This window comes from Cydia strobilella, chromosome Z (assembly GCF_947568885.1).
Source record: "Cydia strobilella chromosome Z, ilCydStro3.1, whole genome shotgun sequence".
NCBI lineage: Eukaryota > Metazoa > Arthropoda > Insecta > Lepidoptera > Tortricidae > Cydia > Cydia strobilella.
Genome location: NC_086068.1, coordinates 50468453 through 50495372, shown reverse-complemented (window position 1 = coordinate 50495372; position 26920 = coordinate 50468453). Strand labels below are relative to the sequence as shown.

Genomic DNA, 26920 nt, shown 5'->3' with positions numbered 1-26920 from the left:
TTTATTTATTTATTGCTGCGTACGTGTATCGAGCAGCAGTTATTCAGATACAGGCAATCAATTCTGTTTGCTAACATTCTCAGAATGCTGTTGGAGCTGGCCCTCACTCTGCGCACAAGGGATGTAGCTCGCTTGCGCATGGTGGTGTAGAAGCAGTCTACTCGCGCCTCCGCGAACATCCCCGATGCACTACAGAATTTGGGCACCCCCATCAGCACTCTGAAAGCGTTGTTATATTGAACACGCAGAGCGCTGTACCGTTTATGAGTATAATCAGCCCACAGGTTGCTTGTGTAAAAGGTCGTACAGTAAGCCCTAAAAAGGGTGACTTTTACATCTTTGGAGCAGTGAGCAAACCTGCGAGCTATCATGTAAGCTCTGACGGACAGCGCTCTGCGTTCTCGTTCGATATCCACGTCGTCCCTAAGGTCAGAGGTTACGATGTGGCCCAAATATTTAAATTGGTCCACTATTCGTAGCGGGTGGCTATTTAGTTTGACACTTGGAAACTTGGGTGTAGCTTTACCTCTGGCCTTAAAGACAACGCATTGATTTTGTTCACATTATACAGCAAACCATGACTAGAAGCGTATTTCTCACATATAGAAATGAGCTTAGCCAATCCGCAGACCGAGGCACTCAGTAACACCATATCGTCGGCGTAGCTCAGATTATTTACGCAAACTCCATCGATATGACAGCCGATACGGGTGTTACTGAGCTCCTCTATCAATGCGTTAATACATATATAGATTGAATAGCCTCGGTGAGGTTAACCCACCTTGGCGTACACCACATTACAGGCCATATGGCTGATAAAAGGATTCCGACCATCTGACGACATTAACCTGGTTGTGGTACCAGAATTTAAAAATTCCATTAATGTCAGCTGGCAAGTTAATGTCGTCAAGCTTCCGCCACAAGATGTCGTAGTGCACGAGGTCGAATGCCTTGGAAAGGTCTAAGAAACAGGCATATACAGCTGTTCGGCGGTCCGTGTAGTACCTAACGGTCTGTTTCAATGCCAAGATATCGGGTTCAGTCGACAGGGTTCGGTACCCAAAGGGTAAAAACGGGACCCTATTACTAAGACTCCGCTGTCCGTCTGTCCGTCTGTCTGTCTGTCACCAGGCTGTATCTCGTGATCTGTGATAGCTAGACAGCTAAAATTTTCACAGATGATGTATTTCGGTTGCCGCTATAACAACAAATACTAAAAACAGAATAAAATAGAGATTTAAGTGCGGCTCCCATACAACAAACGTGATTTTTGATCGAAGTTAAGCAACGTCGGGCGGGGTCAGTACTTGGATGGGTGACCCTTTTTATAGTTAATGGTACGGAACCCTTTGTGTGTGAGTCCGACTCGCACTTGGCCGGTTTTTATAATAGAATAGACAGAGTATAAAAACCTAAAATTGGTAGAAAAAAGTCATAAAGTGGAGACTGCCTTGCGATAAAAAAAAATGGAACGGAACGGAAACGAACGTTTTTGTAACTTTCTATATATATATTTTTATAACACGCCGGTGCCAATCAAGCATACGGCCCGCCTGATGGCAAGCAGTTACCGTAGCCTATGGACGCCTGCAACACCAGAGATATTACACGCGCGTTGCCGACCCTTTAAAAATTGACACTCCGCTTTTGAAGAACCCCATACTGTAGCCCCTCGGGAAAACCTAGGCAGGGAGCTCATTCCACAGCCAAAGGGCCCGCGGGAGGAAATTCCTCTTAAACCGCACAGTACGCGACCATTTAGGTTCTAGGGTGAGAGGATGAACACCCTGCCGTCATTGTATTGGACAAAAACGAGGAATGCATGCACACATTAAACTCTGTCTTACCTTTACATAAAATCTTTTACACTAAAAACACACAATGGCTGCGATGCATTTTGCAACCCCGCTGTGTTTTTAAGCTACTGCTTAAAGTGCCAGTTTGCAAAAGTATTAGGCGTCCCGCAGTTGGCGCGCAGTGGCCCCATAACCTCGACGGCTAAACCGAAGCCTGCAAGCTTTAGGCCTCGTGTGCTACCGTCTGGAGCCATCTCCACCTAAACTCTGGCCAAATTATCTCCACCTAAACTCCTTACCTTTAAGCCGTAGCCAGTTTGCAAGAGGATCTCAGGGGCGACGTAGGTGGGCGTACCGCAGATGGCGCGCAGTGGCCCCGTGACCTCGACGGCTAGACCGAAGTCTGCGAGCTTTAGGCCTCGTATGGTGCCGTCTGGGGCTATCTCCACCTAAAAATTATCAACGCACGTTATTGGCTGTGCTAAGTACTTGGAAGCAGAACTCTAATCATTTACAGCATTTAACATAAATGATCAAGAATTGAACTTTGCGTTTAGAAGGCAAAGAAGATTCATGACTTATTGAAGACAAAATGAGTTAAAAACAAGAAAAACACTGTTTGTATAGAAAACCATAAAACGTCATGGCAATATCCTGTGTGCCCATGACAAAACAGTGTTAAATATGAAAGAACTAGCTGTTGCCCACGATTCGTCCGCGTGGATTAATTTCCCGAAACACACTTTCAACCCCTTTTTAACCCTTTTACTAGTAGGGACTGAATTTTCTAACACAAAAATTATTTTTACGTACTTTCTAATATTTTCTGTTCCTGGTACCAATTTCAAGTCCCTGCTCAAATCGTTCCCGTTAGAAACTTTCAACCCCTTTTAAACCCTATTAGGGGATGAATTTTCAAAGGCGCTGAAATAACTTTTTGCGTATTTTATGAAAATATCTTATTATGAAGTTTCAAGTTCCTAACTAAATATACAACTTGATCCCCGTACAAATTTTCATTCTCTTTTAAGCCCCTTTAGGGGATGAATTTCCAAAAACGTTGAAATTACTTTTCTTCCATGTTAATATTGTTTCCCATACAAACGTTCATCCCCTTTTTAACCCCCGTAGGGGATGAATTTCCAAAAACGCTGAAATTACTATTCTTTTATTTTAAAATAATACCTTTTCAAGAAGTTTTAAGTTCAAACTTTAAATAAAACTTGATCCCCATACAAAGTTTTCATCCACTTTTTTACCCCCTTAGGGGATGAATTTCCAAAAACGCTGAAATTACTTTTATTTTAATATAATACCTTTTCACGAAGTTTCAAATCCTAGCTTAAAATAAAACTTGAACGCCATACAAATGATTAACCCCTTTTTAACCCCCTAGGGGTTAAATTTTTCAAAATCGCTGCTTATTTCTTGTACACTTTATAAATGCAACCTAGTGTGCAAATTTCAACTTTCTAGCTTTTGTAGTTTCGGCTCTGCTTTGATGAATCAGTCAGTCAGTCATGACAAACGCATTTACCTAATAGAAGATTTCTTCTTCAGTCTTAAAATAGTACATTTCGATGCTAGTGCCTAGTGCGAAGATTGACATTTCCGCACGTGTATCGAACGACGTTTTTAAATACAGTTGCGAAAAAATAAGAAAAACAACAAGTAAGGAACTTTCGCAGTGAACATTTTGACATTATGAAGAGGTGTTTTTTTAGCTTTTATTCGACTAGAATGGATTTTGTTATTATTATTGAACCCACTTCAATGAAAGTTTTTTTTTCAAATGCAGGTTCTATAAGACAGAAACAATTGTAAATATAAAACATTGTACTATTTTACTACCTAAGTATCGTTATTTACGATTATTTGTGTATCGTAATTTATAAAAACAATATCGAATGTTGCCTTTGGAAACTTAAAACATGCTTGCAGTAACAAAAAACGCCTCTTCTTTGACAGGCGTTCCGTTCCATCCAGACAACGGTTTTTCAATATTCAATATTAAAAAATAAACGTGTTATAATGATGAAGAGGTAAGTAATAAAATATGAAATATGTATATTTTTCGTATTCTTACATTAATAGTAGGTTTTTATGTTGATTACGACGTTTAAAGTAAACTAATATTAACACTCATCAATAAGTAGTCATTGGAACAAGTATAAATTTAAAAAAAGTGGAAAAGTAAAAAGCACAAGTTCGCGAAAACCAATTTTCCGCACGCTAAACAGCTACGTAAAGTAGCACTTTTTGAGCAACTGTATTAAAAATATTAAAAACAGCATACTTACTAATAGATTTTCAGGTTTTATGTCGCGATGTACAATCGAGAGCGAATGTATATACGCTATGGCGGATGTTAGGTGGCTGATCAGCAAGCGGGCCTGCGCTTCCGAGAACACACCGGCGGCGGTGATGTTGTCAAATAAGTCGCCACCTGAAAATACCATATTATGAACACAAATATATGTATTAAGCTTAGGATAAATTTAAAAGTGGAAAAATTACTGCCTTGCCTACAAATATATTTTTACAACGGAGCGTCCAGAGGCCCGTTTATCAAAAGCTTGTAGCTTGTAATACAAGTGGAAGTCCCTTTTTGACAGCTTTTGTTAGAAAGGGACCACCACTTGTATTACAAGCTACAAGCTTTTGATAAACGGGCCCCAGAAAGTCCAGATCTGGGTAACGCGCCACTAAGAAAGGACATTTTGTATTGCGATGTGCAACAGGCGTGCAGAGCGGGAGCGGGAGCGTGAGGCGCGAGAATTGTTGATACACCACAGTGGTAGTCCATTTTTTTTGAAGGCCTTTTAAAACTCATGAATTAAAAATATAATAACCATAATCACCAGTTGTATCAAACCAATGTTTTAAATATAAAATAAAACAAAATAAAATATAATATATTTATATATTTATTTTAAACATAATATAATATTTTTTATGCTATGGGGCCAAAAATATATAATTCTATCCCTGAATAAATAACTGTGATATCACATGATAATGTATTTTTTAATACAGTTGCTCAAAAAGTGCTACTTTTCGTGGCTGTTTAGCGTGCGGAAAGTTGATTTTCGCGAACTGGTGCTTTTTACTTTTCCAATTTTTTTAAATTTTTGCTTGTTCCAATTCATGACTACTTATTGATGAGTGTTAATATTAGTTTCCTTAAAACGTCGTAATCAACATAAAAACCTACTGTTAATGTAAGAATACGAAAAATATGCATATTTCATATTTTATTACTTACCTCTTCATCATTATAAGTATTATAACACGTTTATTTTTTAATGATGAAAAACCGTTCTTAATAAGTTGTCTGAATGGAACGGAACGCCTGTCAAAGAAGAGGCGTATTTTATTACTGCAAGAATGTTTTAAGTTTTCAAAGGCAATATTCGATATTGTTTTTATAAATATACGATACACAAATAATCGTAAATAACGATATTTAGGTAATAATAGTACAATGTTTTAATATTTACAATTGTTTCTGTCTTATAGAACATGCATTTGAAAAAAAAAACTTTCATTGAAGTGGGTTCAATAATAATAACAAAATCTATACTAGTCGAATAAAAGCTAGAAAAACACCTCTTCATAATGTCAATGTCAATGATGTCAGTGTCACAGAATTAATAATATAAAAGTTTTGAATTCCATTCCTTACTTGTTGCTTTTCTTATTTTTTCGCAACTGTATTAAAAAACGTCGTTCGATACACGCGCGGATATGTCATTCTTTACTCGTACCAAAGAGGATATAATAAGATAGAGCGGTACTGTCATAGTAAATTTTGTAACCACTGTAAATTCACTGCCATCTATTGACATACTTTAAAACTAAAAATGAAGATTTATAAAAATACGATAAAATGTATTTAAACATGGATAAATGATTTTTTTATTTGCATTAATTATTTTTATATGATTTTGACCCATGTTCTTTCACTGATATGCGTTAAAATTATAAATAACAAACGAAACCGTCAACGCCCTCTATACGAGAGTACGCCAAAACTAGTGGCGCCATCTGATCGAGAATCAAATTTTCGTGGATTTTCGAGGCACGTTTTTTCCTTAGACTGTATCCATCTATTACGGAGTTATATCTATCTTTGCTCGTACCGAGAGATATCTCGGTACTCGTGAAGTAATGACATACTTTCCGCAATAGCATCGAACTGTACTATTATCATAAATTGAAGAAATGGCTAATTGACAACGCCTTTTATGACTTACAAGAAATATTGGAAATGTAGAATATAATATAATAGTATAGTATTTAATTTTGTAATTACATTTTTGAATATGTGTAAATAATTTTACTTTTATTGTTTCGATGTTGAAATAAATTGAAATTATAATTGTTATTCCATTAATTGTAATTGTATTTTGTATTTTGACGTGTAATGTATGTGTATATTATTAATAAATATGAATATGAATAAGAATATGACATTGACACTGACCGCTAACTAACTCCAGTACAAGGAAAAGCCATTCCGGCGTGTGAAACTGGTCATACAGCGTGACGATACGCGGATGACACAGCTTTCGCATCACTCGGACCTGAAAATCATCAAGGTGAGGTTATACTACGTATGAAAATGTAATTTGAATTGGGGAAATTACGTCAATGACGTAAATGGGTTTTCCCTAGAATTTACTTAGAATTACAAAAACCGTATTTAATAAATATAGACAAGACACAATCGAAGGGTTGGTAGCCCAGCGGTAATGCGTGCGATTTTAAAACCGAAGTCGTGCTTTGAACTCTGGCCCGTACTTTATCCAAATTAGCGACCCGACCCGGCTTCGCACGGGTTACCCTTAACACATTATACAACTAAACCTTCCGACTAAGAATCACTTTATTGATAGATTTGATAGGTGAAAAACCGCATGAAAATCCGTTCAGTAGTTTTGGAGTTTAGCGCGAACATACAGACATACAGACAGACGCGGCGGGGGACTTTGTATTATAAGATGTATAGAAGGGACGAAAAATAACTTATTTAAAATTTACTAGTCGCTTTTCGGTGAAGCAAAACATCCTAAATTGGACTTTATGATAACATTCTAACATGAATAAGGATATATAATACAGGAAGTACGTGGGTACTTAATGATATTCTAAAGTTTGGCAAGCCATTTCCGTTAGTAGAAAAAGGCGGTAAATTTAAAAACATGTAGGCGCTAAGGGTTTTCTCCTCCCATAGAGAATTTGAATTTCGCGCCTTTATCTACTGACAAAGTGGGGTTAGTGTACCAGAGTATATTTGTAAACTTACCTCTGCTGCTACATAATGCTCCTTGCCCTTGCATTTTAGCTTGTCTATTACTTTCAGAGCATACTTTTGGCCAGTCGTTTTGTTATTGCAAATGCGCACTACTGCAAAATTGCCTTCGCCTGTAACAAAACAATAATATTTGTAGTTTTTGAAAGCAATAAACAATTTTAATTTTTAAATTAATATTTTTTTAATTTAAAACAAAACGTTGAAGGAAACGTTAAAAAACCGGCCAAGTGCGAGACGGACACGCGCACGAAGGGTTCCGTACCATTAAGTAAAAACGGCAAAAAAATCACGTTTGTTTTATGGGAGCCTATATATTTATTTATTTTACATATTTACATATTATATTTATTTTATTCTGTTTTTAGTATTTGTTGTTAGAGCGGCAACAGAAATACATCATCTGTGCAAATTCCAATTTCAGCTATCACGGTTCTATCACGGTTCATGAGATGCAGCTTGGTGACAGACGGACAGACAGACGGACGGACGGACAGCGGAGTCTTAGTAATAGGGTCCCGTTTTTTCCCTTTCGGTTAGAAACCCTAAATAGGAACGGAACATTTATAAAACTAGAATCCTTTTAGTCCGCGCGTTGTAAGAGCTTAAGATACCAGTAAACCAAATGGTTTGATATAATTATTAACCGTTAAAAAGTTATGAAGCGAGTTGATTGGCTGGGAGTCAACATACGCAGAAGAATTTTACTAGGTACTTTGTGTTTTGAATCGTATTTAGTTTGCAGTAAAGAGCCAATTCAATAAGTAAAAGAACAGAGGGCACTTTTATAGAAAATATTATTTGAAGAGTATCTTTTCAAAAGCGCTTATTTTTGCATGGTGTTCATAGAGAAATAAGCACTTTTGAAAAGAAGCTCCTAATTTGTATTGTACTTGCTATTTATTCATGTATCATATTATAAATTATTATATTATAACAAATTAGGTACACTAAACTCGCGAAGTCAGAAAATTAAGCGTGTTTAAAGTCAACCAGGAAGTAATACAAAGTGCATATTGTCTATTATGTAACTACACGTACTATTTACCATTGCACATTCCTGCTCATTTTTTTCCTGTTTTTCCTCAATTTATTTATAAATTATTTATATTTATATTTTTAATTATAATTTATATGACAACAATATAAATTAATAATTCTAAACGTAACTAGTGAGTAGTGACGTGACACTATAAGATTACTAGTTCGCTCAATATAAAATGGAAGCCAAAAAAACCATTGCATAATTATTTAAATTAAAAGGTTTGGGATAATACAAATATATTAATAATATTCCATAAGTAGAGCCGGAGCACCTAACAACTTTTGGACTAACCCAACCCTGAGGCACTACAGCTGCGGTAGGGCCTTAGCCTGGTCAAGCAAATCTCTCCAGTCCGATTTATTTGTGGCTTTCCTTCGCCACCTTTTCCTTCCTAAGGTGCTGATGTACTGGTATACGCCGTCCAAACATCTGAGCTTGGGCTTGCCTGTACCTCTGCGGCCCTCCGGTCGGCCTTCTAGAAGGCGTTTGGGTAGTCTGGCCTCGTCCATTCGTCACACGTGTCCTGCCCATTGCAGGCGTCCGATCTTTATGGTCTTAATGACGCTAAGCTCATTGTACATTTGGTATAGCTCACGGTTATAACGCGTTCGCCATCTCTCATCCTCCATCACAGCTCAGCTCAGCGAAAATGCGTCTTAGTATTTTACCCTCAAATACCAATAAGAAATTGTCGTCTGTTTTGCTCAGCACCCAACATTCAGAACCAAGGGGGGAAACCTAACCAATAAATCAACTGATTTTGTAACAAGTAGGCATACAATAAGGTCTGCTATTTACAAAAGATTTCTTATGAATATTCTAAGGTTGGAATTCATAATTTGCCAATATGTAAGTACATGAAACTCGAGAGCGTACAATAATTCGTTTCGTAACAATGTAATCGAATTCTATGACACGGCTCACGTGTAAGTAAATATTTATAAATGTATGGTGCTTATGCTGACGTAGGATGCAATGCGCTGACGAAGCAACTATTCTAATATTTATAATAATATGTATGCTAGTTTTAAGGTATTTATCTATGGGCCAATAGTTGCCTGAATATGAAGATTTTGATTTCATTTCATTTACGTATTTCGCCTAAAGTGAGGAACAACGAAGAATGGATTGATTTATAGCAACAATAAGTAACTTAAATATTTTTTTAGTGTTCCGTGCAAAACTTTGTTTTGACAAACGGAACACTTATGGGATCACTTCGGTCTTGCAAATCAGTTAAATGCATTTTTCTCAGAACGGTAGATACCTAAAATTTGAAACAGTTATAGCAATTACCACCACTAATATTGTAAATAAGTCAAAACCGCTTATTTCTTATTTTAGGGGGTAATTTAGGGGGTTGAGAGGGGTAACCTGTTTTTTTATTTTATTTGTAAGAATCGAGTGGGGTACCATTAGAAAGCTTGTAAAAAAATTGAGTCGGTCGATAGACTGATTTTGACTTCATTTTAGACTGCAGTAGTTTCGATAAAAAATGCATTTAAAGTTGCAAGTTTTCATACAAAAAGATTCGCCTCTGTCCTGGAAATTTTCGGAAAAACTATAGCTAACAGGCAGCTAACCAGCCAGTAACCAACTAAATCGAGTATGGAGACGGCGGGAAAATTATCAGGTTAACCTTATCTTTGTTAGTTTTTTAACTGCAGCCTGATCTTAGGTTACTTAGGTCCAGTTACTAGCTTGGATCAGCTTCTTAGACTGGTAATTTCATATTAGGAAGTCGTTTTAGCGAGAAAGATCTTTACTTAAAACTTTGGCATTGAAATTAATGACTTATGTGTGTGACACAAAATTTAATTCAACTTGCTTATTTTTGTGGGTTATTTCATTTTTTTGTAATAGTCTACCAAACTTATCAGAGAAAAAAAAAGATCTACAAATTACAACCTTATTATAATGCAAATAAGCTTAAATTTCAAACGGGCTTCTCAATGGCGTCGCTATACTTACTCAACCTCATATCTGCAACAATCATTTGATGGAAATGTCGCTTTTCTTTCATTCGGAATACGGGTGTTTTTGTCATCAAATGAGTGTTGCAGATACGAGGTTGAGTAAGTATAGCGGCGATGTGTTCAGTATGAATTATATTTATTGTTGGAGTAATAAAACTTAAAAATTTTAAATTAAGACTTCCGTTCTTCATTGTAGTTTTGTTTTTTTACACAATAAAGCACATAGAGTTAGTAAGACGTATAGAGATAACAAAGTAATTTAATATTTATTAGAGAGTATCTAATTCGTCGAAACAATATACACAATATCCCTTTGCATTAAGTACGATGACATTTGTGTATAATTGTATACAGTATGTAAATTTTTGATAGGATCGGTGAGAGCAGCAACCAGATCCCGTTCTGTTAAGAGAAAATAATCTTGGAAGACCTATAGTATACGACAATAAAAAAATATATTCTAGTTTTTGGAAACAGGTAAAGTTGACGAAATTGAGCCGTTGTTGTTCAAACTTGTTTGAGAGATCGGCTCACTTTATCGGCCCGATTCCAACTTTTAGATACGTCAAATATTACGATTATATTAAGATACGTTTTTGTTTGAACAAACGTCACTTTTGACACTGACATATCTAATACATATCGTATCTAGTCGGAATATTTGACGTATCTTAAGGTTCGAATCGGGCAGTATATTTCGTCAACCTTAGAGCCAGCGACAAAAATATTAGTTAAGATTTGGTACTCATGAATCCAAGTTCTACTAAAATATTTTTTCTTTTAAAAACAATAATGGAAATGATTTTCTTTTTTAAATTCTTTGAAAAACACGATAATATTATATATTTTTCCTCGTCCTAAATTCAAGACGTGCAGAAAATATAAATAACTTACTCATAACTTATACTTTTTTGACAGCTTAAGTAGAGTAATAACATTAATGCGGTTTATATTGTTATAAAAACATTTTAAAAACTTAATTATAAAAACTCGGACTGAATTCAGTCTTCAAGTGAACGTAGTTTAGCGAAAAGGATTCATCCATAAAATATTATGACATTTAAATTAATTGATTTTCTGTTTGAAAGAAAGATATTATTTTAACAAATTGTGAATTAGATCCTTTTCCCTAAACTACGTCCAATTATTGATAGAGTCCGAGTGTCAGTATGTCATCATTAATGTCAAATTTCAATGAAAATATGACGTTTATCTCATTCTTACACTACTTACTTACACTCTCTCACTTTGTTAGCTTAGACAAACTACATTTTTAGCAGTTTTAAATAATATTAAAGTCTTATATACATATACGGCATGGAACTAGAAACAAAATCAAATCAAAATAATAAGTTCTAAATTTAATTCAAATTGAAGCAGTATAGAATACCGAGCTATAATGGTGAACCATAGAATTGACCTATTCGAGTCTGAGCGCTTGGATGTAACGTTGCACTTGCCGTTTTGACTGCACAACTCCTATAAATTATCTCCTAGGTTTTTGTCGAATACAATGGCTCGCTTTTCGTATATACTTGCGAATGACTACATTGAGGATGAATGTGTCACTGAGTTTCACATACTTTCCCAATACACAAATTATTGTTCTCGCGACGTACTTTTATGCAGGCTATGCATCTAATCGAGCCCGTTCCCGCCGAAGAAGATCACTTACTTTGACTACTTAGTACTTCCTTAGCACTTCCGTATCCAATCTGTTCCTTACAAATGGCTTAATCTTCATTAAGTATCTAAAAAAATGGTTTATTGAAATTTTTATTTTCTGTGATCTCTTAACGACACGGTAGCTTCTACGTTTAATTGAACGTGGAATTACAAAACGAAAACGTAGAACTAACATTAGTAAGTAGCATTTGCACATAACAAGCAAAATGGAATACCTTCACAGCGCTTTGTACGTTGTTTTCCTATGAAAGGAAGACGTTTTGCGATAAGCGATAACTCAAAAACGGCTTGACTGATCATGTTGCCTATAGTTTTGGTTTAATGTCTTTATTAAACTCTACAGTCACGTTTTTTTTTTCATACTCTTCGACCCATGGTTCAAACATAGTTAGACATGGCGAAACTACGTTTGGTTTTAAGGTTCCTAGTTGTCTACGGAACCCTAACTAAAAACAGGCAAACAACCTCTGTAAAGTATAACGATGCGCACGGAACACTAAATGCCTTCGAGCTTTGACTCGGGCTTGGCCAATTATTTATAAAAGCTTTTATCACTGACTGTAATTTTATTTCAACAGGCAACTATTGTCTCAATGACTACAATTTTAACAATCCCAAACACATTTAGGTTGCGTTGTTTTGTCACAGAGTTCCTATGGCTAATTGGCCACCTCCTGTCTCCGTCATCAGATCAGCTCAACCCATATTATTCATTCATGAAAATTATACATGTATGCAAGTTTTCATCTTCATCAGGAACCGGGAAGTGGGTCAAATTTAACTTGCAAGATTTGATCCGTACAAACATAGTTACATACGTACATACATGCACGTTAAATAAAAGATTGTAAAATAGTAATGTATGAACACTTTATATTATTAATGAAATTAAGTATATAACTATTACTTTACACTTATCCATAAAGACGAACTTTATGACCGTGAGGAGTGATATTTTATTGCAGGAAAGCACGCGCGGACTACGAGGCATAAGGCCCATATGGCCTGTACCTACTGACATAGATTCTTTTTCTTGCGTATATTGCATATATTACATAAAGAATTTTTGGCATTTTGCAGATATCCGGCTAATATTTTAAACATTGAGGAGTTAAATTTTTCGGATGTTAAGATGACTGAATACCTACAGGAGAACTAAGTGGGAGGGGCAGTTAATCAACTTCTACAAAATGAGTAAGTACCTACAGGAGAACGAAGTGGGAGGGGCAGTTAATCGACTTCTACAAAATTAGTAAGTACCTACAGGAGAACGAAGTGGGAGGGGCAGTTAATCGACTTCTACAAAATGAGTAAGTACCTACAGGAGGACGAAGTGGGAGGGGCAGTTAATCGACTTCTACAAAATGGATTGATGTGCAGTCAGGGTTGTCACACTGGCACCGGTCGCACATTTACTACAAAAATAACGTTTTGGCGGTAACAGAAAGGGCAGCTCAGTAACGTCTTTTCTAAAATCGTCACACATAATACTTAATAATTCGAAGTATTATAGATAGATTTATCTATGATATCCCTGATGTTGTATCCTCTAAGGTTAAAAGAGGCTGCAACGTGACCCGAAAGTCGATGTATAGTCAGCAAAACTTATAGCTTAGCACCACTGCATACATTTTTATATGCAGGCTTTCTCGCTTGCCACCATGATTAAGCTCGCCTCTCTCCTGTAGAAATACATAACCAGCAGCACCGACCTAAGATGGTATCCCTGATATTGTGAACTTGAGCCTTAGAGGCTGCAGCATGATCAAGTCGATTTGCAATCTTAAAGCTCGCCCCTTGCCCCTCCCCTGTAGAACATCTACAGCTATAGGTACAAGCCAGCGGCACTTACCTACGATGTCCCCTATGTTGTACTTGAGCCTTAGAGGCTGCGGCATAAGCGACAGGTCGATGGTAATGGGCGCATCGTCGGGCGTTTCGCCCGTCTCCACCTTGCGGCTTACCCCGCCAGCCTTGTTTGGCATGCGCGGTGACGGGCCTCTCCTGTTGGATCAGGTATAATATATTAAATGCTCAGTTAAATGAACGTTTGAAGGTAATTTAAAAAATCACTTTATTTTCGAGTCGATATTTATGCAGCTAGGTACAAAACAACAACCATAATTATTAAATTTGAGAGGAATTAAGTTACCTTGTAGTTCTGGTAATGGGCGTCTTTCTGCATTGTAGCACAGCTTTACTTTCTTCAAATTCGAGTTCAAAGTCTTCCTGATTTACCCTAAAAAGATTTAAAAAAGAAAATGTCGTATATATAAATAATTGGGAAACGGACTGCATACTTCCTCCACGAAAATCTAAACCTTAACAAATTTTTGACGTTGGTAAGAAAAATCCCTACTAAAAACTAAAAATATAATAAATGCGAAAGTAACTCTGTCTGTAAACTCTTTACGCTTAAACAGCTAAACGTTAGGTTTTAGCTAGCAGCGCATTAATATCTAGTTTACTATATGTTGAAAACATTAGTCTTCGATTTGCATCAACAGGAAGCAAGGAAATCCTACCTTTCATTTCCGTATGCAAAAAACACGTCTTCGCCTTGAAAAAACTGGTGCAATGCGGTGACGGGAGTTCCGGACTGCGTGAAGACTTTCCGAACGCACCCCGTGTCCAGTTTCACGCAGTCGGTGATGGATGCCAATGCCTGCTCTAGTGTCGGGCTGTTGCGCTTGTTTAGCAACAGTCTGCATACCTGCAGAAAAGCAATATTGCTTAAAAGATATAAAATAACTTGATCAATACGAACAGACGCGCATAGAACACAAAGATGTTATTTAAAAAAGTCAAGCCTTTCCATATAATTTTAATTATACACTTACAATTAAAATGGTCAGCTCCACTGCGCTTGGTGTACCCGCGTCTTTAATACAAAGTTTAGCTTTGCAAACCGTTGACTTTGTTAATTAATTCGCACGCCATAAAAAAAACGTGCACATTTTATTGAAATGCCTAAGGCGGTCTTCAGATTGCAAGCGAATTCGCACGCCGCTCGTGTGTAAGAGTGGGACATCGCTATAATTATATACGCACATAGCGCTGTCACTCTCATACACCGGAGCGACGTGCGAATTCGCATAAGTGTGATAACCGCGCTATGTGACTGACAAAAACAATGACATGAACATACACAGAAAAATTATAAAGGGCTCCTAAAAGGCTGTCTTTATTTACTAAATATTTATTCTATAGACATTAAGTGACATAAAAAAATAACGTAACCATGTAAAAAATGTAGAGAAAAACCATAAAATGCCATCTAAAAAGGCTGTCTTAAACACGGGTTGTTCCCGAGCTTGGCATAATCCAGAGGACGACTGTACACGGCGAGGAGGAATACAAACAGACCACTAACTCAATAGGGTAGTTGACACATGTTGAATTTTATAACTAAATCTAGTTAAATAGATAGAAAATGTGGAACTTATCACAATAAATTGGAAACTTAAAAAATATATGGGAATAATAAAGAAATACAAGACCTCAAATTTAAAAAAAACTTTTAAACTTTCAAACAGGAAAAAAATAACGGTACCATTCGATTCCTTACATTTTATTTAAATAGTTATTTGTTATACAAGGGTGCAAAGTTGTATTTTACTCGCGAGTGTTGCAACACACGAGAAGTAAAATACATTTGCACCCGTGTGTAACACAAAACTTTTCCCCTCACTATAGCGAGGAAAGTGCAACATACATGGACGTTAGATCATCTTCATCACTGGAATCACTTATTTTTTTACGATATTATAACAGAAAACACTGGAAATTCTGATTTTTACGTGAGTCGGTGAGAAGTGTTTTTAAGTAAAAATTTTGTTGACAATGTTGACATTTCTGTTCTGACGTATGAAATGTCAAGGATGCGTTTTGAAATTGCATCGACTCAACTTGTGCGTTCAGAATTATATTTAACATCATTATAAAAAATCTAACGTTTCTTATGGAATTTGCAGGTTTATGACTTGAAATTATTAAATAAATCTGAATTATCTTTAATATTAGGAATCTTTTTTTACAACTTGTACAACATATTATTATTCAATTAAAAGTAAAACTAAAACTAACTAAGAATAACAACTTATAAATAATAAAAATTAAAAAACAAAACTACTCTTAATTAAAAAACATCTAAATAAGGCCCCCGCGGCATAGTGACAAAGATGCTGGCAGCATTCCCTCGCTGAATGGCAATACTTATGCGCTGCGAGAGAAAGCCGCCAGCTCTCTGGTCACCGGCTGCGTCGACGAGCTTTTTGCTAAGTTCTTAAAAAAGAACTTTTGCGCTTGGACCCCACGGCCCCAGTGTCTCGACACCAAATGCCACAAAGTGGTATTGTGGGCCGAGACCTCGGTACTTTGCGAACTTTTTGCCTTCAGCCGCCTCGGCAGCCGCCCCAGCCCTGAACGAAGTTCTTGGTAGATGGGACGGAGCTAGTGTATCGACGCATGTGGCGTCCCAGACCAGCACCCGTCCCATCTTCCACGGGACCAGGGTCATACCGTCCGGTCTCTTGCCGTCGTCCCTCAAAACGCCGTTTGGTTCAAGGATAGCCGGCGCGTTGACGGTGGCAAGAGAACGGCGGATGATATCGTTCAGGGCAGCGTGCCTGGAGAGGCGACCAGCGCTTAATTGACAAGAAAGGCCGTATAAATCTGAATTTGGTATTTTTTATTAGATTCTTAAACCATTTATTTAATGATAATTAATATCGAACGAACCATTATTATGAGCGTTTTACGTTTTGTTATCTGTCAAGCTACTTAAACACGCTCCATCCAAGGTCAAATTACTTTCCCCACTAGTGGATAAAATTCGTTTTTTCCCGCTTGTTTTAAAGGATAAAAGATGGCTTTCCGAGCTAGTGAGGGGAAAAAAATATTTTACAGCACCAATATACATAAACGCAACATTTCACCGACCAAATCGCAAGTTTCTTGTTTTCCATACATCGAAACGGCTTCTAAGCAAAGTGACAGTGACGTCAAGATGTGCTGCCATTTTGTTAGACCGTTTCGTCAGTAAAGTGCGGGTGCCAAACTTTGACCTTCATTTGTGACATTTGTATTGCTTTAAGACAATGGGTCCCATACAGACATTTGATCCTCAAAACAAACCTGATCGACTGATAACATTAAAAAAGATTGTTAACTACCCAATTCGCTTCATCATAATTTATAACTACTTATTTAAAAGTAAGCCGAAACACTTCCCAGTTATCGAAAGAGCGGAGATTTTGCATACATACTTCCATGCTATATTTCTATCATACTTATACAGGGTGTCCCTAACCATTGGACAAAGCCGAAATGTACATATGCATTAGGGTATTTATTTTTATTATTATTATTTATTTATTTAATAAAATACAGAGTATTCTTACAATAATCATAGCCCGACAAAACTCAATAAAGAGTTTGACTGTGGGGTCATCAGTCTCTAGTTACATATGTACTTAACTTAATTTTATAGTAGTGAATTACTACCAGGGACCGGCCCGCTATCCCTTATCGGGGTTTTATAAGGGTATTGCATAAGGCTTAACTCACCATACCCTTTGCCAGACGAAACCCTTTGTTTTGGTTTTAAAAACCCTTATATAAAGCTACCACATTTGAGTAATCGGTAGCCCAAATACCCTTACAAAACCCTTATCATCCGCTCACCAACACCTTGCATATTGCTTATAAGGGTTAGCCTTATAAAGGGTTTCCCTTTTAGCATATAAGCGTGCTAATTTAAGTCGTCTACCTTGTTCATAAAGCACACATTACTTCGAATCCGAGCGATCGTCGGCGGCGACGGCGGCGTTCTTTGACTAGGCACGTATTTTCTTTCCTTTTCATACACTACCGTAGATATATACTAATCCTGTCTCTTTCACGCAAAGGGAAACCTTTATAAAAAGCGCTTAAAGATAAGGGTAACCCTTATTAAGAGCTAGCCTTATTTTTGGTTAGCTTTTCGGTAAGGGTTAGTCAAAGGTAAGGGTATGAATGGGCTTGCAGTTCAAAAGGGAAAGCCTTTCAATGTGTTAGCCGTGTTTAAGTGTCGCCCATTGAAAGGGTTTTATCGCGGAAAGGGTTGTCCGGTCCCTGATTACTACAAAACAAAGATAGATATAACTCCGTAATAGATGGATACAGTCTAAGGAAAAAACGTGCCTCGAAAATCAAGAAAATTTGATTCTCGTTCAGAGGGCGCTACTAGCTTTGGCCTACTGTCGTATAGATGGCGTTGACGGTTTCGTTTGTTATTTAACAATTTTAACGCATATCAGTAAAAGAACATGAGTCAAAATCATAAAAATAATTAATGCAAATAAAAAAATCATTTATCCATATTTAAATAGATTTTATTGTATTTTTATAAATCTTCATTTTTAGTTTTTAAGTGTGTCGACAGATGGCAGTGAATTTACTGGGGTTACAAAATTTACTATGACAGTACCGCTCTAGTATATTAAGTTACTCTATGCTACAAAATATTGAGGTAGTGTATTTTTAACACAGATTTAAATTTAGACTTCTTATTTTCACATCTTATGGCTTCGTGCAAACTATTAAGTAAATATGGAATTCTTTTCCTGAAGGTTCTATCCCCGTAGTAGTTATTAATTCTAGGAACGCATAGTTTGCCTGAAGTCACAGCCTTTGTGATGTATAGCGGCGATTAAACTTGATGTAGTGCACTACATTATGTAGTTTCCTAAGTTTGGAGAAGTGTAATCACAGTTAGGCAGGTAGGACACTACATATCGGAGATTGGCGGGTCCCGACCGGCCTACGTCCTAGGTAGAATCCAACTAGGACTAGTGTAATCACATGCAGTCATGTAGTGCGCTCTGTCGCCGACCGGCTTTCGATGCACGCGGGTGTGCGTGTGCACTGTTTTGCGGTGACAAAATGTCGTCACAAAAAGAAAAACGTTTTGACAAACATTCTCGATATGTACAAGGATATGCCGTTCGTTATAGTGCTCTAGAATGTTCATATGTAAAAGTTTATTTCTTAGAAGCAAATATGTTTTAAACCCAGCATTTCCTTTTTTTTCTTCCCTTAATTATCCCTGCTACTGTCGCAAGAGCAACACCAAGTTTTTGATATTTGGACAACGATGGTGCCATGACGCAGAGGAAACCGCTCGTTACGGATACCACTTGCCGACTGAAATCGGCTTCCTATAAAGGCCAGTGTAAACAGAAACGTCCTTACTCCAATTTGTAGGACACCGATTTGTAGTGCACTACATGTAGTCTAGTCTAATCGCCGCTTATGTGTGATTAACTGGTGTTAATGCATCCTCTGAGTTAAGCTCCTGCCGGCCATGGTTATTGATCGCAAGTAGGTACTTATGTTTTAAACTGATTTAGAACCAGTATACAAAGTATTATAACAACCGGTGTAGCGGTTATGAAGAAATTAACAAATAAGGATTTTTTACTTTGGAGCAGCCTGTATGTGTTAGTAGCTTTTGACAAATGTCATCATTGCCACATATTTTCGAACAAATTGTCAAAAGCACTGCCAATGATTAATACAGTATGTTTCTTTTTGTTGTCGATTATTGGAAATAACTTTTGAACGAAAAAATATTTTTTATCTTTTGTTCTTATTTAAAAAAATATTAACGCTAAAGCATTCCTAAGAAGTAACCCTACGTGGGATTACAGGGTTCCTCCAATGGCTAAGGTCACCCTGTATATAAATGCGTGTGTTCTAACTCTGACTGACTAATTCATTAACGCAGAGTCGAAACTACAAACACTAGAAAGTTGAAATTTGCACAACAGTTTACATTTATAATGTCCACGAGAGATAAGAAGCGATTTTGAGAAATTCAACCCCTAAGGGGGCTAAAAAGGTAATGAAAGTTTGTATAGGGTTTAAGTTTTATTTTAAGCTAGCAATTTGAAACTTCGTGAAAAGATATATTATTAAAATAAAAGAAAACTAATTTTAGCGTTTTTGAAAAGATGGTGAAAAATGGGTTGAAAGTTTGTATGGAAATCAAGCATTTGTTTGAGTGCGGGAATGAATCTTTGTATAAGGGCATATTATTAGAATACAAAAAAGTCATTTAAGCGTTTTTTAAATATTCAGCCCCTAAAAGGGTTAAAAAGAGGTTGAAAGTTTGAATCCATTACAAATGCTTTGAAACTTCTTAGATAGGCATTGTGTTTACAATGATATATATTTATATAATATTCTTATTACAAAAAAAAGTTATTTGCAAATAAAATTATTTTATTTTATTTTATTTATAAAGTTCTTAAAAATTCCACCTCTAAGGGGGTTAAAAAGGGGATGTAATTTTATATGTGGTACAAGTTTTCTTTTAAGGTAGGAAGTTGAAAACTTGGTAATAGGGGACTATATTAAAAAAGACGAAAACTGATTTCACCGTTTTTGAAATGTTTGTATTAATAAAGTTTTCAACGGGAGGGTTTTTTTTAATGTGACATTTTCAACCAAAAGGGTATTGTCCCTTGTCAGTAAGGCGCTATTTCCATATAGCTTCAATTAGAAATCAACCTTATCGACAAGCGACACTGTGGTATCTTTTGGTTTAAAACGTCACAAATAGTGGACTTGAAAATCTAGTAAGAAGGTTGAGAGGGATTATATCGAGAACAATGTTTTTCAGTTAGGGGCTTGAAACTTCGTGGTTCGTGAAAAGACAAATTTCATGCGTTGTATAATTATTAACAAATGATTAACCGTCCCCATTGATATATTTTGCTGCATAATGTTCTATGCTCATGTAGAACGTAGAGGTATACGTTCCAACATACAAAATCCACGCGTACGAAGTCGCGGGCAACAGCTAGTTACTACATATATCTACATTTGTGCTTGTTAGATTAGAATTGTCTTGTTGATTAATAAGTATTAGAAGACAATTCATTTATTATCAATATTATTTAAAAAAATGTTTAAATAAGAAGATTATTTGTTTAAGTAACCACATTTATCATAATATATGTATGTATATCCAAGTAGGCCACGCCCACGCCATATTGCGCTGCAGAGCAGTGAATATTCCATACATTTTAGGTGTTTCAATCTTGATAGAGAAGTAATTAATAGAACCTACGTTACGAAGAACAATAGGCTAGATGACAATTTTTTATTAATGGTATCAATCGATCAGGTTTATTTTTAGGATCAAATGTCTATATGGGACCCATTGCATTAAAGCAATACAAAAGTCAGGAATGATAGTCAATCCCCGACAGTCGTACTTCTCTCGTGAAACGCTTCTAACAAAACGATAAGTGAACGTGACGTCAAGTTCACTGAGAGCCCATTTTGAATGTATGGACAAAATAAGTTAATTGCGTTTTTGTCGGCGAAATATTGCGTTTATGTATATAGTTGCTGTACAATATTTTTTTGGATAACATGTAAGGAATCGAATGGTACTTACTTTTTTCCTTTTTGAAAGTTGAAAAATTACTTAAATTTTGAAACTTTCAATCCTGTATTTATGTATTATTTCTATATATTATTTTAATATCTACATTATTGTGATAAATTGCTCATTTGCTATCTATGTTAATAGATTTTGTTATTAAAGTCAACATGTGTCATCATCCCTATTGAATAATTTTTTTTTTTTGTGTAAACGCTCAGCGATAAGGGTAATAAACGCTCACATATATGATATTACTCGCAATGCAAGCTTGCATCACTCAAGCATCCTTTTAGATACTTACATAGTTATCTATACCTAAGCCTATTAACAGTTATAATGAATGCAGTCAGAAAAAATACCATAACACCTTATTAACACCAACGATCACTAAGCAATGTATGTTATAGATTTTGAATTAACATCCTGACAAGCTCTCACACGCGTGCTAACGTCGAACAATCTATGAAAAACTCGTTATATGCTGCAACAAAATGTGTGTCGGTCTTGAAATATATATTTATACACGGTGTTTCATGACCCACTGAAAACCTAAAAACAGTTTGTTCAGAATCGATAGGAGAATCGATTGCGCTATATTTTAATGGGGGTAATTTTTATTTTATTTTTACATGCTCAGTCTACAAGTTTGTAATGCAACAACATCAATAACTAGCATTTGACACGTTATTTGTCAATGAGCAACACCCTTAACTGGCCATTGGTAAACCTTATCTCGTTGCAGTAAGGTATGCAAATGGTCAGTTAACAGTGTTTACGATGGTAACTAGCAATTGTTTGATGTCACTAAAACGACGATGTATCTTGTGTAGAATTACCAGTCGAATAGAATTGTTAAGGAAACAAAACAACGAATATTTTTTTAAATATTTATCGGATTAAAGAATAAATACTCAAGATGAGTTAAAAAAAAAAAAAACTGTTGGGGTGTCTCAGGTTTTCAGTGGCTCAAGTAACACAATGTATATTAAAAATGAGGTGATGGTACGGAACCCTGAGTGCTTAAATCCGAATTGTACTTGACCTGATTTTTATTTCTTCTTCAACACACACTACAAATTTTTCTTCTAGTGTCTTGGTCGACGTTGCCATAATTATGGCAATCCTACTCTAGTACAACTTACCTTGCGTGGCTTTACTCCGTTCCTTATGATGGTTACAATACGTGATCGAATCACGGTTTCCGAAGGAACCGGACTGACCCGCGCGGTCCCGTTGCTGGCAGCTAGCGCGCCGTTTGCCTGTACAAGAGAAAAAAAACTAATAAAGAAAAAGTTTAGTCGTCTACCATTGATATGGATTTAGTGCTAACACTGCTAACCAATAGCAAAAGCTTAAGAGTCTTGAGACCAAAGATTCATTGAATGCAAAAGATGCGTAAAATTTAAGGAAATCTTGCCCCCGATATTGCATAACACCTGAAAATGACAGCGCTGTATAATTTGGTAGCTGAATTGTCAAACATTAATTTTTGATAACCGCAGTGACCGTATAATGTATAGACCGTATTTACTGCGCCATCTACATTAGCTGTCAAATTTGAAGCGTTTTGAGACTATACCGTTTCACACATAAATATTTAGAGACCATTCATACATTTATAAATAATTTACGAAAAAGCTAAATAAAAAAAGAATAGCTAAGAACATTAGAACATTTTTATTCAACATTACACGAAATGGCAGAGCTAACAGATAGCGTAATACATTTTTATAGATAAACCTTAAATTTAGACTTAAAAACTAAGAAATTGAGTTGCACATATAAGAGAGAAACGAAGTAACTTATTATTATGAAGTTGAAAGCGAAAACATGCGTAATTCGTTATTACGTTAAACTAAATCAACTAGTAATATTAGGAATGAACTGTTGCCTGCTGCTACCTTTAAACCTTCAAGCAAAGAGCGTACTCCTATCTTAAGGGCCGACAACGCACTAACAACCCATCAGGGGATTCGTCTGCTCGTTTGCCTCCTATATTATAAAAAAACAAATCGGTGTTTTGATGTCTAGGTGAAATAAACCCTTGAGAAATTTACCCCGTTCATTCATAGTACGATTGAAGCAGGCTACCCTCGTGAAACACTGAATGTCACCCAGAATACCAAGTACAAGATACAAGCCTCTAATACTGATTTCAATTTCATTTTATTCGGAGACCAACTGAGATCATTGTTTTTAGTACAAATAAAGCTTAAATATATGGGTAATATTATACACTATAAAAAGAATGTCAATAAACTTAATAATAATTAAGAAAAAAATGATTAATTGAAATTGAAAAGAAGTGAAACAAGGTGATTTGAAACAAGGTCTAATTTGGACAATAGGTAGGTTTACTATGTAGGTATGTACATAGGCAAGCGGTCACCAGTTACACAAGTGTTTGCAGCTGGACCGCAGCCCGGCGATTTAGATCCCAAGTAATATATTACTTTACCTACAATCCTCTTATAGCTACAGTTTTGTATAACTTCTGGTATAATATATTATACTGCCGCTTATTTGTTAGTGTTTCCACTGTTCAATGTTTGACACAAATATGATTGTGACAGATGAATTTTACAAAGCAACAACTGTATAAACTTGGTATAAACTGTCATTATTAATTTTTATGTAAATACTAGCTGTTGCCCGCGACTTCGTACGCGTGGATTTGTAACATTATGCAGCAAAAGATATCAGTAGGGACGGTTAATCATTTGTTAATAATTATACAACGCATGAAATCTGTCTTTCACAAAGTGCGAAGTACCAAGCCCTAACTGAAAAAAATTGTTCTCGATATAATCCTTCTCAACACTTAGATTTTCAAGTCCACTATTAAAATAAAATGTTCGCTCGAGATGCAAACTTTATTAATACAAACTTTTCAAACACGGTGCCATCAGTTTTCGTCTATTTTAATATAATGCCCTTTTACCAAGTTTCATATTCCTAGCTTAAACGAAAACTTGTACTACATATAAACTTACATCCCCTTTTTAACCCCCTTAGGGGTTGAATTATTAAGAACGTTGAAACAACTTTTTTTTGTAATATTATACAATGCCATTCTAAAAAGTTTCAAAGCATTTGTAACGTAATCAAACTTTCAACCCTTTTTTAACCCTTTTAAGGGATGAATATTTTAAAAAACGCTTAAATTACTTTTCTTGAATTCCAATAATATGCCTTTATACAAAGACTGAAGTCCTGTACTCAAAAAAACGTTTGATCTCCATACAAACTTTCAACCTCTTTTTTACCACCTTGGGGGATGAATTTTCAAAAATGCTGAAGCAAGTTTTCTTCCCTTTTAATTAAATATCTTTCTACGATGTTTCAAGTAACTAGCTTAAAATAAAATTAGGACCCCTACAAATTATCAACCCCTTTTTAACCACTTTACGGGATGAATTTTTAAAAACGCTGAAATTACTTTTCTTGTATTCTAATAATATGCCTATATACAAAGTTTTAAGTCCCGCATTTGATAAATTTTTTGATCTCCATACAAACTTTCAACCCATTTTTCACCACCTTAAGGGAAGAATTTTCAAAAACGCTGAAAGTAGTTCTCTTGTTTTTTAATAATATATCTTTTACCCAAGGTTCGAATTCATAGCTTAAAATAAAACTTGAACCCATACAAAAATTTGGACCCCAATTTCACCCCCTTGGGGGATGAATTTTGAAAAACCCCTTCTTAGTGGATACTAACGTTATAAAAACTACCCATTGCGAAAAATTCAGCTCTCTAGGTCCAACGGTTTGGGCTGGGCGTTGATTTAAGTGAGTCAGTCAGTCAGGACTTTTACGTTTATATATATAGACTATGCCCCACTTATAATGTTGCGTTTATAAGATTCTGACTCATAATATTTGGTATGTAGAATTGTACAAAGCAAATAAAATTAAATAAACATAATAGTCCAGTGTCACCTTTGCCCTATACCCACTTAATCAAATCGGACTATACCCCATTCATTCACGTCAATGAGAAGTGCAGTGCAGTGCATTACTTATCAGTGTGTCTGTACTGTATGCGTAATGGACTAAAGTTTAGAATGGTTAAACCCTAGGTTGGATCCTAACAGCCCTGCGTATTTGGAGGCCAGACTGTATGTACCAGTTCACCAAAAGATCCTCACAATGTGGTTGGCAAGCTATGAGCGGAAAATAGCTATTTATATGTTAGAACCATTGTTTGTTACTTATATCATACCAAGGAAACAACTACGAGCCAAAAGAAAAAATAAACCGGACAAATGCGAGTCGGAATCGTCCACCGAGGGTTCAGTAGGTACAAATTTAGTTTATAGTACCTATTTGTTGTTATAGCGGCAACAGAAATAGATCATATGTGAAAATTTCAACCGTCTAGCTATCACGGTTCATGAGATACAGCCTGGTGACAGACAGACAGACGGACAGTGGAGTCTTAGTAATAGGGTCTCGTTTATACACTTTGGGTACGAAACCCTAAAAAGTAAATACACAAAACAGTGCAATCAATGGAGTAACGTCGCGTTAGCATTGTTTGTATAGCACTCCAATCAATAAGATAAGATAAAATACGCGACTCACCTTTTGCTTTCACGTGATGGGCCCATTTTTCATACGGTATTATTTTAATGATGGGTCGTAACCGGTTCAAATTATAATGGTTGACACAATACTCTTTATTACAAACCTCAACAATAGCAAATAATACAGAAAATTTAGCAATTTAAGTAGGTAAGAGGTAAACAGCAGGCGGTCTTATCGCGAAAAAGTGATAATAATACCGGTTTATATCGGTTTCAAGCACAGAATAAATAATAGACTACCGTACCGCTACCGTTCAAGCTTATTTGAGATCGCACACGTTTTTACAACTTCAACTAGGTAGTTTGAAACTTCCAACTTTTCGACAAGCGGGTGAGCGGAAGCGGGCAGATGGACAAATAAGAGCTTTATATCCTATTCCATTCCAGATTCCAGGTGACATTTAACCTTTGTAAATGTCGTGGATAGATCATAGATTTTGATGCCATTTTAGAATCGATAACTTCATGATATGATTAGGTCAGGTTTGACTTTTTCATGATGTGGCCAACCGATCATTTCTTGAAATTATTGCCACATAATAACTAATAATAACTCTCCACGGCCGACTTCGGCCACGGCGACTGCTGTCGCTGGTGTGCTCGCAAGTGGCTAATGTAGCCGATTTTGTTTGTCAAAGTTTGCGAACATTGCGGGCATGTGAGCATACCTTTAACATAGTTATAGGGTATTGCCGCAGGTGGCCTGGCTTTTATTGTATCACGCTTGTTCTTTAGATACAGCCCGCTGATAGACACACAGACGGATGGACAACGGAGCCCCTTTGATAAGGAACCCAAAAAAACTGGAATGGAATGAAAACGGTGTATTCGGGTAATTCCGAAAGGAAAAAACACAAAAAAGTGGCCTGATAATTCCGAAAAGGGACTGAACGGAATATATATTTTAATGATTTTCGGGATTACCCGATTTCCGATATGACCCGAATACTCCTTGTACGTTGAATTTTGAACCACTATCAAAAATTTTTTGGTCTAAATACTTCACTTTTATAAAATGAAAACATTTAGCAACATACATGCACACCGATTCTACTTCTTGTGAAATTCTAACTTTTCT

The 26920-nt window shown here is 36.1% G+C and overlaps 1 protein-coding gene across 1 annotated transcript in view; it reads right to left on the bottom strand.

Annotated features, from left to right (window-relative positions):
• Positions 1 to 26920, bottom strand: part of LOC134753948 (serine/threonine-protein kinase CG17528) — a 41468-nt gene that overhangs the window by 5947 nt on the left and 8601 nt on the right. The window contains exons 5-12 of the mRNA XM_063689975.1: positions 22396 to 22512; positions 14343 to 14530; positions 13970 to 14056; positions 13670 to 13821; positions 7105 to 7223; positions 6283 to 6382; positions 4097 to 4242; positions 2096 to 2245 (exon numbers count right to left, since the gene is read on the bottom strand). Coding sequence (XP_063546045.1) covers positions 2096 to 2245; positions 4097 to 4242; positions 6283 to 6382; positions 7105 to 7223; positions 13670 to 13821; positions 13970 to 14056; positions 14343 to 14530; positions 22396 to 22512 — 1059 coding nt within the window. The remainder of the gene's footprint in view (positions 1 to 2095; positions 2246 to 4096; positions 4243 to 6282; positions 6383 to 7104; positions 7224 to 13669; positions 13822 to 13969; positions 14057 to 14342; positions 14531 to 22395; positions 22513 to 26920) is intronic.